This window comes from Porites lutea, chromosome 1, assembly GCF_958299795.1.
Source record: "Porites lutea chromosome 1, jaPorLute2.1, whole genome shotgun sequence".
Taxonomy (NCBI): Eukaryota; Metazoa; Cnidaria; class Anthozoa; order Scleractinia; family Poritidae; genus Porites; species Porites lutea.
The window spans coordinates 19,899,282-19,913,797 of record NC_133201.1 but is presented as its reverse complement, the minus strand read 5'-3'; the positions used below and the strand labels follow the sequence as shown (position 1 = coordinate 19,913,797).

The window sequence follows — 14,516 nt, the reverse complement described above, 5'->3', positions numbered from 1 at the left end:
ATATCGTTCGTATTTTTCCGTGGAAAGAAGAGCTATTTTCCCCTTAAAAATGTGAAATATAAGCAGTTATGTTTCCTGTCAATTTGTTGAAACGACGCATCTAAGGCTAATTTGCATACGGAGAATGAAACTGATCGTCGACAAGGAAAAAAAACAAGAAAAAGCGATTACCAAGTTTTCTCCTCGTGTTTTCGAAATTTCAACATCTAAAGGGTCTAATGATATTTGGTGATAACTAGAAACGTTAAAACTGTGGAAATTAGCCGATCAAATGCGGACCGTTACAATTCCAGCTTTGCTGTCAAAATGGCGAATTTTGGAACATTAACGGAACTTTGTACAGCGCGCAGAGAAGAGTGCCCACAAATTTTATTACATTAAGAAGTAGACTGGTCTTAGTACTTCTGATTTATCATAGACTTGAGTCTGGGTCAGGTGCCACTTTTGCGAAATTACCGTTCAGCTCTAGTTATGCAAATTACTTTTCCTGCTGAGCAAATTAAAGGTCATTTTAAAAAAATCATATCTCAGCCAACTTTCCACAGAATGCAACCATTAAACTTTGACACTGTTAATCAGAGTTAAAACTTTTGTTTGTAAAATAATCAGCTTATTCGGCTTTGTAAGGTAGGTTTGACAGAGCTCTAAAGTTTCACCAAAATCGCACCACTTCTGACGGCAAAGGGGCCAGTTTTAGGTGACCGAGAAAATCTTCCTGTAAAATAGAGAAAAAATTGAGTTGGTCCAAATAAATGTGATATTTCTTCATGGGATAGGATAGCTATCTTCCACTGAAAAAATCAGGGCAATCTGTGATACACCGAAATTTGCCTTATCGGTTCTTACGCGGACAGCCTCTTAAACGGCAGCTTAAATTGGTTATTTTTCTTATCCACAAAACCGAGGTAATGTATAAAGGAAAAAGCTTCCTTTGTGTTTTAGTTTCTGAAACAATACGTCTATTAGGATATGTTTTATGTTTGAGCTTTTTAAACATTCTTTGTGACAGCTAAAGTGCTTTTAGCGACTATACCAGTTATAACACGGTTATTACTGTCATTACTAGCCAGGTCCAGTTGCTAAAACAGTCTGGGTGGAACAAGTTATATCAAAATTAGCTGAATACAGGAACTTTGTTTAGGATTGTATAAATTATTTAGTTTTCTGTCCTCTTTTTTTTTGTTCAACATTTTTCACCCTTTATGACAAATTTGTTTTGTTAAGTATCCCCCGCTTATGCTTTCTAGTTGTGCAATCGATGCCAGTTTATAGTCAAATATCGCAGAGTAGTCAGAATGTTAAGGTTATTAAGCAACTCTACAAAAATTAGAAAGCCCCCTGGATTATTAGTAGGGATAAAACTTATGAGAGGATTAGTAAAAAAGAAAACGGTTTGATCATTATTTCGGCTTTAGATGTTACTGAAAAGAAAACATCATATCAATAAATAACATTTTCCCTAATTAACGTTGAGATACCGCAACGTGTAATATATTAATCTGTGGTATTTTTTGGAAAGCTAGTATGCTGTAAAAATTGCAAAGATGGTTTTCCCGCGCAACCTTGGACTTTGAAGTGTAAATTCATTTATGTTAGGCTATGTTAGAGAACCATTGTCTTTGTTATGAGCGATAAGTTTACCCGTCCCATTAAATTATTCCATGGTGCCTGATAATCTAAGAAACGATATGAAAAAGAGTTTGTCTAAACGGTAACCATTACATTAGAAGATGTGTGTTCTCCTGGTACTTAACACATTGCCGTTCACCGGAGTCCGAAAAAAGGTTTATATTCTCAAGAAATTTCATAATCCGTTATTCTTTTTAGGCTGAAAATTTTCCGGGGCTAGTTAATTTTCGCCTCTGCATTTTGTGATCATGAATACATTAATTAAAGATGACACTTTGCTCTAGCTGATGTCGCACATTGTGTCATATCAATGCAAATATGTCAAAAGTTTGAAAACAAAACAAATTGCACAAGAGGATATTTCTTCGCTTCATTACTGCATGTCAAGTCGAAGAAAATATCTTGCTCTTAACAAAGGCATTTAGGTTTCCTGATGCGAACAAGTAAGCATTTCGCCTACTTGTTGGGACAGAGAGCTCACCTAACTAACAAAAATCATCTTATTTGTTAGGGAAGTAGCTGAGCAAAATTTTAATTATCGAATAATTTACTGATAACGTGTAAATAACAATAGAAACCGCCATCTTTCTTGCGTCGAGTTTTATGTCAATTTGGAATCAGTCAGCAGGACTGTCCGTTTGTAGCAACCGACTTGCTTAAAAACAATGGAGACTTGGCAATCTCCATGATCATTTGTAAAGAGACCCATGGCAAGTTTGGCGTAATAATATTAGCAGTAAAGGAAAAACTTCTATTAACTTTCAATTAACTTAAAAGGTTTGTAGCCTCACTGGCTCGGCAATTTTCTTCACCAATTAAAAAATATATCTATCCGTGCATATTTATTCTTGACAGCAGAGTCATCTAAGCTCAATTTTTGGGTTTGGTTGCAGGTGTTTAACGAAACACTGTTAAAGCTTGACTTGTTGGTTTATTGTCGTAAAAGTTTCTCCTGCAAGCAATGTTATAATCACGCTTTGTTCAAGGTTAGTAACTTGCAATTGGTATCAATAGTTTTGTTAGTTTAAATACTCCTTAAGCTGGCAAAAAAGACGTGGATTAGGCACCTGGAAGTATTATAAAGTGTACATGAAGAAGAAAAGTGGAATTATTTCCTTCTTGTGCCAATGCCATAAGATAACAGTGAAATAATTTCACTTTAGTTGAACATTGAGTCTTTTTATAAAACATTTTTTTAACTTAAGCTGAACTCGGTAACATGCATAACTTCGTGAACACTTCTGCGCCTTTTGCGTTGTCTGTGCCATTTTGTTTGACATTTGACGTAATATATCAAACATGAGATGCAGTGTTTCATCACCAGATGAAACACCGAGAAGAGAGTTGAAAATACGACGCGCAGCGGAGTATTTTTGACGAACTTCGAGGTGTTTCATCTGGTGATGAAACACTGTGTCGAATGTTTGATATTTCTTCTCAAACAAAATCATTTTTGAAGGAGAAATTAAGGATGCAAATACTAAGCAGTGTTTCATCCGATTTCCAAACACTCATTAAACATTAATTTCCTTTGTATTTTCTTAATGAATTATTAATGAGTTTGAGAATGTTGATTCAAACAGCGGAACTTTTCATTGCGCCTACATTGCAGCTCTCGATTAGTAGATACAAACTAAGACAATTTCAACGCACTGTTTAAAAGGCAAAAGGAAGTTGTTTGAAAAAGCTAGAGATCCTTATAATATGTTTCGAATGCAACAGAAGTTCTTATTTAAGAACTAACCTAGAGGTAAAAAAGGATCCCATTTTTGTGGGTTTTTTGGTGTCAAATTTCCGGTTCTTTACCACATTAAAATTTGCTGAATCTCATTAATGCATCGAAAACGAAAAACAGCTTTATATTAACAAAACTCGAGACAAAACAAATTTTGGACCTAACTATGCATGTTTTCACAACATTGTCGACCTTTTTACTCGAGCAATATTGTTACTGAGCTGGGTTTAAACGCAAGGAAAAAGCAATAAACCGATCGTATTTTGAGCATCTTATTACGGTAAAAATGCGTCTGCTGGCTGCAGGATTCTATGTTGGTTCAACGTTTGGCAGGGAATCGCGCTTCTATCGCCAGCTTTTGAAAGAAATACATTCATAACCTATCCTTGTGAACGTTCCTTTATTACGGGCAGTTCTCTTGGTTCCATGAAAAGGTTTCAAACATCATACAACTCCTATCTCCATAATACGGACAACTCTGTAATGCAGTATGTGGGGTCCCTAGTTAAATTCCGCAAATTTGCGTTTTCACTGTGCTAAACTTGGTTGCTTTATTTACTTTTTTTATTATTTTGTTATTGTTTGTTTTTTAATTTTCTGACTTAGCTTCACTCTAATTTATACTGTGTTAACATTATAGCTAGTGGAAATTCGATATTCACGGTAGTAGACAGTTTGCTAATCATTGTAAATTCGGCACATAGACAGATATTACACGCTGAAATCATAGTTTGGCGGTTAAATTCTATGTATTAAATGATAGGTATGTTTCAAGTAATTCCTAGAATGGTTGAACTCTCTTTGGTAAAGAATGTAATAATAGTTAAAAGGTCGGTTTGCAGTAATACTTTGTTACTCGCTCACCATGGTAACAAAAGAACGAACTAAAAATATACTGAGATTAAAAAAAAAAATTTCCTTGTGCTGTTAAACAGGTTTTAGGAATGAGAAATGCAAGTGTACTAGATTTAGCCAGACCTGAAAGGTTTTTAAGCGTGTCCTCGCGCAAATCAGATTACCGACTAGAAATTTTTAAACCTCTATAAAGGATAAACATTTCTTAATAACTATTCCACTAGTCTAAGATATTTTGAGTTTTGTACTAATTTTTCTACAATTTTTTTGGGTTTTCTTTTTCACAATTTATCCCCAATATGTTGCCATTACTGTTAGAATTAAAAACTGGTCTCCTGAAAATTTCGCTATAAAGACAAAGCGTCCCCCAGCATCTTGTTCTCCAAGAACGGTTATTCCATTTCCTCAAACTTTAGACAACAACCATCAGAGCAGCTTACACTTACAGAGACAAACTGGATGTAAAACTGTGTCTATTTTCAGTTCTTCATGTAATTATATTTGCTATTCGAAGTTATGAGACCGCTTAGGTCTTGCGCGCGTTAGAAAAAAACCCATACGTATAACAGTCTTTGAAAGTTTGTAGTATATCGTTAATATTGTTACAAAATAAAATGAAGGTTTGACCGTTCGAGAATGGATCTTTTAAAGAGCTTTGCCATGAGAGTTAATTCAAACAATGGGAACCACCACCCAACTGACTGAATTTGAGTGTAACTGCTTAAAATGTGACAAGAAGACCTAAAGAACACAGCAACCACCAAAGGAGGAACGGATGGACAAACTTGAAGAAGATTGGACTGGATTGCAACTGTGGTTTTTGAAAACTTGTTGTTAGCCTAACAGTTTTTCAAAGTTTATTTTTGTTGTTTGTAAAGTTTGATATACTGCTTGGGAGAGATATTTGAGAGTGGAAATTTCTAAAGTTCGATAATAAAGAAGGACTCGCATTTTAAAGTATAAACTGTCAGACGTCCATGCAAACTAATACCCTACCGTAGTACGTGAGGGGGTGGGGGTGCTTGGTATCCCTCCCTAGTGTTTTCTTTTTAACAGTTTCTACCCTTAATAAATAACCTGTCATGTCGATCGTCTACAAGATAATGTAAATGTTATGGTTTCAACAGGCTGCTGGGGCCAGTGTTGTCATCCCACATGGCGGACTTTTTCAGATTTTTAACTTTTCCACAATATTTTTTTCTCCTTGAAAATTTAAGTCTTATTCAGAAAATGCGCTTTTTAACAGCTTAGTATGTAAAAAATGCTTCATTATGTTACTTTACAAGCACTTCTGACTTACAATATGGCCCTGAAAGCTTACAATGTTACATTTCGTTAAATTCAAAATTTTACCCCACACCTTACTTGTCATTCAATTTCACCTACATGTATGGGCCAATTTTCACCAATTAAATATATATATATATATATATATATATATGGGTGTGTGTCTCAAAGATAAACAAATAGCTACTAAAGAGCACAATTGCCCAAATAAAATCTTCTTGATAAATTGATGAAATCTTGATTAAAAAAAACGAACTGTACGTCCGAGGATTGCCACAATGAGCCAGATAAAGAAAATGAAACAGAGTTACAATGACATCGCTTTTGTTTTCTCAGTTTGGCATAGCGGTCAGTGATTTTGCAAGAGTAACTTTATAATAGTTACTAGTTGCCACTAACGTGGATAACCTTGTGCGCAACGCCGACAAAAGGCATGACCGTTTTCAATGTACGACTTATAGAACAAACAGAATATTGTTTAAAGTGGCTGGGTATTAAGTTCTTTCAAAATTTTTGCATGATCCAATAGAAATTGCCTTACTGTAGATCTTAAATGCGAGGTCATAGCAAGTTGCGTGTTTGTAGTTTCTATTTTAACTTGCAATATTTTCAAGACACTGCATGTCTCCACGATTTCCTCATTCTTTTTGGTCAAGCAATATTCGAGCTTTAACCTTAGGGTTAAGGGAGAAACTGATCGTGTATTCAACATCTTAAATTTGCTGACATGCAAAGGATGCATCCCGAGTGAACTTTTAAAAATTTCATGTCTCATCGACGTTTTCCTAAGAAAGAGTTGGATTTCTCACAGTCTTTCCTCTCAAAGGTAAGACTGTACCTGAAACACTTACCTGTAATAAATGGAGATCCCTGGGCGTGGCCAAACTGGTATGGGATGGTCAAAGCCTAAGTACATGACCAACGCTTTTAAGAACACAGAAATGGTCTACCTCAAAGCATAAGTTAAGGAAACTGCCAAAAAGTCATAGCAGGAATGTTTCTTGATGTTGCATTCGTAAGAAAAGGCCATTACAGAGTTCACTCTACTGGAAACCCCGCCCTTATTTCAAAGTCACTAATTAATGAGTTTCTTTAAGATATCAGCATTTCATGATACAAATTTGCCTGTGGTCATGAAGTAGATTTGCGATCAGCAGCTAATATGTAACAGATTGTTACAATTGCTATAAGGTGAAGCAGGCGAAAGTTAGGCGAAAGTTAGAGCTTCAGACGAAGGAAGTTGACGTTAACGAAGCAGATGAGTGGCTGGAAACAGTTGTTCAAGATCAAGAGATGGCGCTTGGTCGTGCAAATACTAAAGAGAATCCTGAACAAGAGAAACCTTAAGTCAAATTATACCAAAAAAGTGGTTTCAAAAAAAGAAGGATGCGCGGAATGAAACTCAGGCAAATTCAGGAGCTGAAAAAAACCTTTTGTGTGCAAAGGAGAAAATGAACTGACATCGTGTAAAACTTAGAATTAATTAACAGTAAATGGAGGATGGGAATTAGTGAAGAAGTTGGTTTTGTGTTTTTGGTGCCTCTAAGGGGGACATCGGGATGAACGGTGCTCGTTAAAAGGGACATTTCGAGTGGAGGGGTGTGTGCAACGACACTCCCAACCACAACTTCATGCAGCCATAGAGCCACCACAGTTGAACCTGTCGGCTAAGGCACTCCATCCCTAGCAAGGAGTTACAGGATACTGACTTCAGCAACTGGGACACCAACATATCACTCGAATTGTAGAGTGAAGTCTACCACTCCCTGCAGATGAAAATGGTAATATTGGAGGGGAAAAATGGGCTAAAGATCAAAGCAAACGGCTTGGTTCTGAGTCGTCTACCTTAAGGAGGAGATCGCTGAAGAAAACTAGATCATCTTCGCTATCTGGAGACCATAAAGCCTGTTGAACATGGAGAAGTTAAGTTACTGATTGGAAGTGATCATTATGAGGAACTCCTTCTACCCCTTATACATTACATAGTAAACCGGGCGAGCCTGTAGGAGTGAAGATACCACTCGGATGATTAATTGTTGGATATTTGTCGTCGGAAGTATCCAACGAGTGCCATGCTGCTAACCATGTCTACACATTCCCTGCAACTTTTGCTCCAAAAATGAGGGCCAATGAGCTAATGCGGATGATTTAGGAAGAAGAAGTGGTGGGAATCACTGATCGGAACAAGCCATTGACAGCAGAAGAGGTTCTGCTGCGCGCAAGGTGGCAGACTCAAGGCGTTATATGCTGAGGGGCGCTATAAAGTGGCTATTCCATGGAAGGACGGTAAGCTGCCGTTATACTGCAACACACAGATTTTAGTTGATGCAATGGCCGAACGTTACTGAGAAATACTGCCCGGTGATGGAAGCAAATGAATCCAAGGGTTGCATCAGGACTCTGGAGCCAGGAGAAATTTATGATGGCCCAACTGAAAGTTTGTTACCTACCTCATTTTTCTGTAGTGAGAGAAGACAAAGAGACTACCAAAGGGAGGATAGTTTTCGATTCAACAACCAGATACAGCAGAATAAGCCTTAATGATACCATGTTGCCTGGACCTTAACTGCAGCAAGATGTTTTTGATGTACTATTGTGTTTTCGAAGTGATCCTGTAGCCCTGGTAGCAGATCGATCTGACGAAAATGTTCTCACAAGTCACCATGGCAAAGCAATACAGAAGGTCCTACCGCTTCCTGTGGAGAGGGTTAGTCCTCTCGAGACCTCTGAAAGTCTATAAAGCAATAAGATTGATGTTTGTTGACCGCCTCTCACTTTACCTTACCCAGTATATTGAGCGAAAACATGCAGAAGATATTAGAAATGACTACCCGCTAGTAGTAGCCATAGTCCCTGGCCCCGTGCGTGGATGCCATAATGACTTCCTGGGAGACTGAAGATGAACCTCCAGACCAGCTTAGAGAGCTGCTTGGCAAGGCAGGCTTCAAAATACGACGTTCACTTTAGGGCCTCATATGGGGAAGGAGAATACTATATCAAAATGGATCAAGCTAGACGTCGATGAATTTAAATTAAAGTAGGAATTTTTGTAGCCTTTTCAGTGGCCCTCAACCCCTTCCTAGTAATAAAGCAAAAAAAAAATAGCAGTCTGTAAGCGAAGGATGGCTAATAAACTTAAAGAACATAAACACCATAAGCTTGTTGGTTACTGAACTCGTGTTGTAGTCTTGAACTATTGTGTCTTCTCTGAACTACACTGAAAATTACACTATTGTGTTTTCATTGAACTGCACTGAGAACATTGTTAACTTCTCACTCAAGAAAGATTGCTAATATTATTAGAAGAGGAGTAATATACATATTCTTATTGATTTGTGTATCTCTATTGAACTCAAGTTGTGGTCACTGAACGGTTTGCTTTTACTGAACTATGCACACAAAAAGCGACTAATTTGAATTCTGCAGAAGATGTGACTAGAGAGCCACACGTGAAGGTCCTGCAAGTGATTTATCACTGGTCAGTGCACCTGAGTTCCTGTTCCTAGCATGAAGATGACCGGCCTCAAGGAAAATGTATAGTGTATAAGGAGGGTTCAGAATAGTGTCTAGCTCAGATAGTCAACCCGAAGATGACCTTTATGTTAGAGGTTTCACTGCCATTGATTAATACACTAAAGTACGCCAGCTGGAACCGACTTTAAAAAGTTAAAGAGAACCGTGGGTGAAACAAGTGCAACAATGGGAAAGATTTCCTGAAGACATGAAAAATTTGATCGGACGTAAAAAAATTAGAAGGCAGAGTCTTTCTTCACCTGTTGTTCCATTGTATTGAGAATTACTCGAGCAATAAAAGGATTTCCCCCATTTTCGTCGATAGCAAATCAGTGTCAAAAACGCGCAAACTGAGGAGTAATTTGGCAGTTGGATTTTTTATTGTTTTCATGCTCAGGAATAGTAAAAAAGTATTCCAGGGGCAAATACAACGGCTGTTCTCGTAAGTTGCAAATCAGTCCTTGTTGAGGAGACCTCTATCTTTACTATGTTATATATTTTTTCTTTTGCAGATGTTAGTGCAAGGAAGAATTTTCCTTGTATTGGTTTTGGTAACAGTGTGGACAGTTGCAGGCAAGTAAAATTATGATTCGTTTGTATTGTCGTCTCTTACGGTTTTTCTTGTCTCTGTTATGTATTAACAAACCAGCTAGAAGTGCCAGTTTATTTTCTTGTAGCTTGTAGATCAGCCGCTGCCATTACCGTATGGGAAATCTATCGTGATAACACTGAACATAATTCGTATTAACCCTCTTACGTACAAGGGGGAGGGGGTGGTTGCCACCCCCCTAAGGTTTTTCTGAATTTTTCTCCTGGACGATAAAACATCAGCACCTGAAGTTTTCTGTAGCTGTTTGCTTATCCCTCGCGCGTATTTTGAGACAAGTTTAGTGATGATCAGTTACATGTTAAGCGCAAAAATTGTTTATTCTCACTGTTTTTGCCTGAATTTAATTTTTCATAAAATCCAAGATGGCGACCATGTTTGGTGACGTCACAGACCTCCAGCAGCGCCACCACCAATAAAATATACCTCATCTTGTAGAGAGAAGATCAAGGGCTTTCCACTGAAGGCAAAATCGTTTCGAAATACTGCAATGTATCAAAAACTCAAGGGGGGGGGGGGGGTCAATCAACCCCCCCACTTGTACCACGGTGGGGGTATGACTTTGCGTGTATGTCCGAGGGTTAATGCATCCTTCCATTGCTCTGAAAAGGTTATTATTTTTAGTGAATGAAAGAGCAGGTCATTGAGGTGAAACAGAAGGTCACTATTACGAATAATGACCTACTGTTCCATATCAGTGACTACAATAATAACCTGTACTGCTGGTTCTAAAACAATGGAAAGGTGCATTAATTCAGATAATACCCTCGCTCTTTACCCTTCTGCGCCGTTGCTTTGTAAGAAGGCCTTGGGCTCAGACATTATCCTGTATGTATTACATTGCATCTTTACGTAATGTATTATTAACCTTTTTTAGTTTATGTAGCTTCGTTACTAAATCTCAAGGATTTCTTTACTTGCGTGACCTTCAGAACCTCGCCTTAAACCAAACAAGCTTCTTGATTAAGCACTATTGAGTCTATCATTAAAATTATTAAAATAAGAGTCTGCATTCTGAAAACGTAAAACGTAGAAAAATTTGCATTCGACCACTGCGGATCCATGTTTTGTGCCATTCAGCTCAGAAGTTGCGTTTGATTGTGTTGGGGATAAGCACAGATTTCTTCGACTCAAACGGTGAAAACTAAAATAAAAATACAAAACATGTAGGTAGAGAGCAAAATAGAACTGAAAAAGGAACCAAATACTTCAAGTTCTGTGCTCTCTCTACCATACAAACAACGCAACAACTCTCACAGATCAACACACTAGTCACATGGAAAAAGAAGTCACGTGACCAGTGCTCAGGTCCCTATCAAAAAACCTAACAGTTTTCGGATAATTTTCATGTCTGATTTTTAAATTAGATTTGTCCCGAACATCCCGGCCGCCTTGGGGCGATCGCGTAGAACGTCCTAACAGTTAAACTCAGCATCTACACCGCATCTACTTCTTTCACATCGTTCTCAAGCAAGCACAACTTCTGTATAGGACGAACATAGACAGCATCCTTGGTCTTGACTTTCACAGTCCGTACTAGACCATCTGCACCCGGGTACGTCTCCAACACTCTGCCGAGATTCCAATGCCCTCTAGGGGTGTTGTCGTTAACATGAAGAACCAAGGCGTCGGGTTTGATATTAGGCAGCACTCTTCGCCATTTACCTCGTTGTTGGAGGGTTGGGATGTACTCCTTCAACCACCTTTCCCAAAACAAATTAGCCAAAAATTGAACCTGCCTCCACTTCTTTCTGTAAATGTCAGTCTTCTCAAAGACTCCAGGAGGCAAACAGATGATCTTCCTCTGCATCAATAGGTGGGCCGGTGTTAGCGGTTCGAGATCGTTCGGATCGTCCGAGCTCGCTGTGAGGGCTCTTCCGTTAAGGATACGCTCAACCTCAGTAACGAGTGTTCGTAGAACCACATCTGTCACAGTTTGCGCCCCCAAAATGGACTTAAAGACTGTCTTTGCACTTCGAACCATACGTTCCCACACGCCAGACATACTTGACGCAGCCGGGGGTTGAAATATCCATTTACAGCCTCGTTGTATCAGCTCTCTCTCTATCTGCCCTTGGTTCCATTCCTGGAGACTCTTCTTCAATTCTCGTTCGGACCCAACGAAGTTAGAACCGTTGTCACATCGTAACTCTTTCACGTCTCCCCTTCGATTTATAAAACGCCTTAAACACATGATGAACTCATCAGTATCCATAGAATTAACCACTTCAAGATGTACGCTACGGGTGGTCAAACAGGTAAACAAGCAACACCACCGTTTCGCGGTTCCTTGGCCATGTTTCACATAAATCGGGCCAAAGAGGTCCATACCAGTGAACGAAAACGGTGGCTCATAGGCTGTAAGTCGACACTTGGGTAAGGGTGCTATCTGCTGGGTCATAGGTTTGGCGTTAAGTTTCTTGCAGGTAAGGCATCGATTAAGGACCGATCTAACCAATACACGCACTTGAGGGATCCTGAAATCTTCCCGCAACTTTGCAATAACATGTTCCCGTCCCAAGTGACCAATAAGGTGGTGAACGTGACGAACAATCAACTTGGCGACTGGATGGTCTCTGGGAAAAATCATTTGTTGGCCTAGTGTACAGGAGGTCGGCTTGAGCTGGTCACGGCCATTAACTCTCAGGATTCCGCTTTCGTCAAGTTTGGGATTCAGTGACGCAACCTTGCTTGACGGCTTGACCGCACCGTTCGACTTCAAATCTTTAATCTCCTGTGCATACGCCAATCCTTGGACAATCCTCACAATTGCTGCAGTTGCCGCGTCAAAATCGTCAACAGTGAGACGTCCAGTTTTGGCGTTCTGTTTGTCCTTAACAAATTGTACAAAGCGCAGGAGCCAGGCCATTCTGCGCCTGAGGCGGGAACAATCTGAACAGGTAGTTAATAACAATCGGAGGGGCGGTTCTTCACAGCTTTCGACGGCCGTAGGCCTTGTATCTTCCTTCTTCGTCACGGACGCATTAAAGGAAAGTTGGACGGAATGCGCGAGAGCTTCCTTTTTTAACTCCAGACCTTCATCGGGTACGAATTGGCACTTGTCTGTGGGCCAACAAGTTTCCGGCTTCCACAAGAAGTCAGGTCCACGAAGCCACCTATGGTCAGCAGTTAGCGAAGACGGGCTCATTCCTCACGACACATAGTCTGCCGGGTTTAAGGATCCTGGCACATGATGCCAATCCTCTACAAGTGTGTGCTCCTTTATTTCTTCCACTCTGTTAGCTACAAAGGTCTGAAGTCTTCGTTTCTCGTTTCTCAGATAGTGCAGCACTATTTCACTATCAGTCCAAAGATACGTCCTGGAAATGTTCAGTTCAATTTCCTCTCGCAACATCTTAAACATCCGGGTTGCAAGTACAGCTGCTTGCAATTCCAGTCTAACAAATTTCACAGGTGCATTCCTGGCCTTACCAATAATGAAGGCGCAATGAACTCGTCCATCGGGGTACTCACTTCGCAGATATGATGATGCGCCATAACCAATCTCTGACGCATCTGAAAACACATGAAGCTGTAACTTGCATTGACGCGGGTCACCGTCCGACAGGAAATAGGACCGAGGGATGGACAACTCGGACAACAAGGGTAACTCAATGTTCCATGCTCTCCACTTAGACAGAAATTCTTCGCTCAGGGGCTCATCCCAGCCTATGTTAGCCTTCCATAGGTCTTGAATCAGGCGTCGTGCAGACAAAGCCATTGGTGCTGCGAAACCCAGAGGATCAAACAATGAACAAACAGTGGAGAGTATACCGCACTTTGTTTCAGGGCGAACTAGGCTTCTTATTTCGAACCCCAACGTATCATCTTCAACAGACCAACGTATTCCGAGTGCACGCTCTATAGGTAGCTCGTCCAGGTCAAGGTTTAGATCTGGCTTAGATCGCTTATCATTTGGGACAGCACTTAGTAGTCTCTTGGAGTTCGACGTAAACTTAGTCAAGTTAAATCCGCCTCGAGCGAGCAGTTCTACCATGTCATGGGCTAGGTGAATTGCGGACTGTTCATCATTCTCAGAGGGAAGAGCATCGTCAACATAGAAATTCCTTTTCAAAGCTGTAATAACACTAGAGCTGTACTCTTCGGCATTGTCGTCGGCCATACGGCGCAAAGTTGAGTTTGCAATACAGGGGGAGGAAGCCGCTCCGAAAATATGCACTTGCATGACATATGTATCAGGGGGATTATCATATCCGTTTGTCCACCACAGGAACCTCAGGGAATCCTGGTCTTCCTCACGCACACGTATCTGATGAAACATCTTTTCGATGGCAGCAGCGAACGCTATTTTTCCCTGGCGGAAACGTAGGAGAACACCAACCAAGTTGTTGGCTGCATCTGGTCCAGTCAACAAGTTCTTATTAAGCGAAGTTCCCTCGTTCGCATTCAGCTGCTGCATCGAACACAATGCGCACCTTGCCTGGTTTGGTAGGACTCGTTACAGGGTGATGCGGAAGATACCAATGTGTCTTAGACTCTTTGTTTAACTCTTCTTCTGACAACTTGCGAGCGAACCCACTGCTGATATAACTATCCATAACTTCGCGGTACTTGACGGCCATTTCCTTGTTGCCAGGTTTCGTAAGACGGCGTCTCAGGCACTCTAGACGGTGCTTGGCCATGGCTACATTATTCGGAAACTGGCGTTCTTTCTCCTTCCACAGCATACCGACTTCATACCGACGGTCCACACAGCGGGTGGTGTTCTCAATTATCTTCAAGGCTATTTTGTCTTCCACCGAGAGGGGTTTCTCATGATTTCAGTGTCCCGTAATCCTCCAGATTCCAAAATTTTTCAATGAGAGAACGCGGTTCAGGGTCAATCGAGACAAAGTTTGCTGAAACCCCTTGACGACAAGTGGCACCATA

General features: G+C 40.1%; 2 protein-coding genes across 2 annotated transcripts; both read right to left on the bottom strand.

The window, feature by feature from the left end:
* Positions 1-11,061: 11,061 nt before the first annotated feature.
* LOC140925787 (uncharacterized) lies at positions 11,062-12,774 on the bottom strand. The gene has a single exon (XM_073375663.1). The coding sequence runs from the start codon at positions 12,772-12,774 to the stop codon at positions 11,062-11,064; it is 1,713 nt and encodes a 570-aa protein (XP_073231764.1).
* Positions 12,775-12,777: 3 nt separating this feature from the next.
* Positions 12,778-13,908, bottom strand: LOC140925779 (uncharacterized). The gene has a single exon (XM_073375659.1). The coding sequence runs from the start codon at positions 13,906-13,908 to the stop codon at positions 12,778-12,780; it is 1,131 nt and encodes a 376-aa protein (XP_073231760.1).
* Between the last annotated feature and the right edge of the window lie 608 nt (positions 13,909-14,516).

Coding starts and splice junctions, on each gene's coding strand:
- LOC140925787 (XM_073375663.1), bottom strand. CDS start 12,774: ATGAGCCCGTCTTCGCTAACTGCTGACCATAGGTGGCTTCGTGGACCT.
- LOC140925779 (XM_073375659.1), bottom strand. CDS start 13,908: ATGTTTCATCAGATACGTGTGCGTGAGGAAGACCAGGATTCCCTGAGG.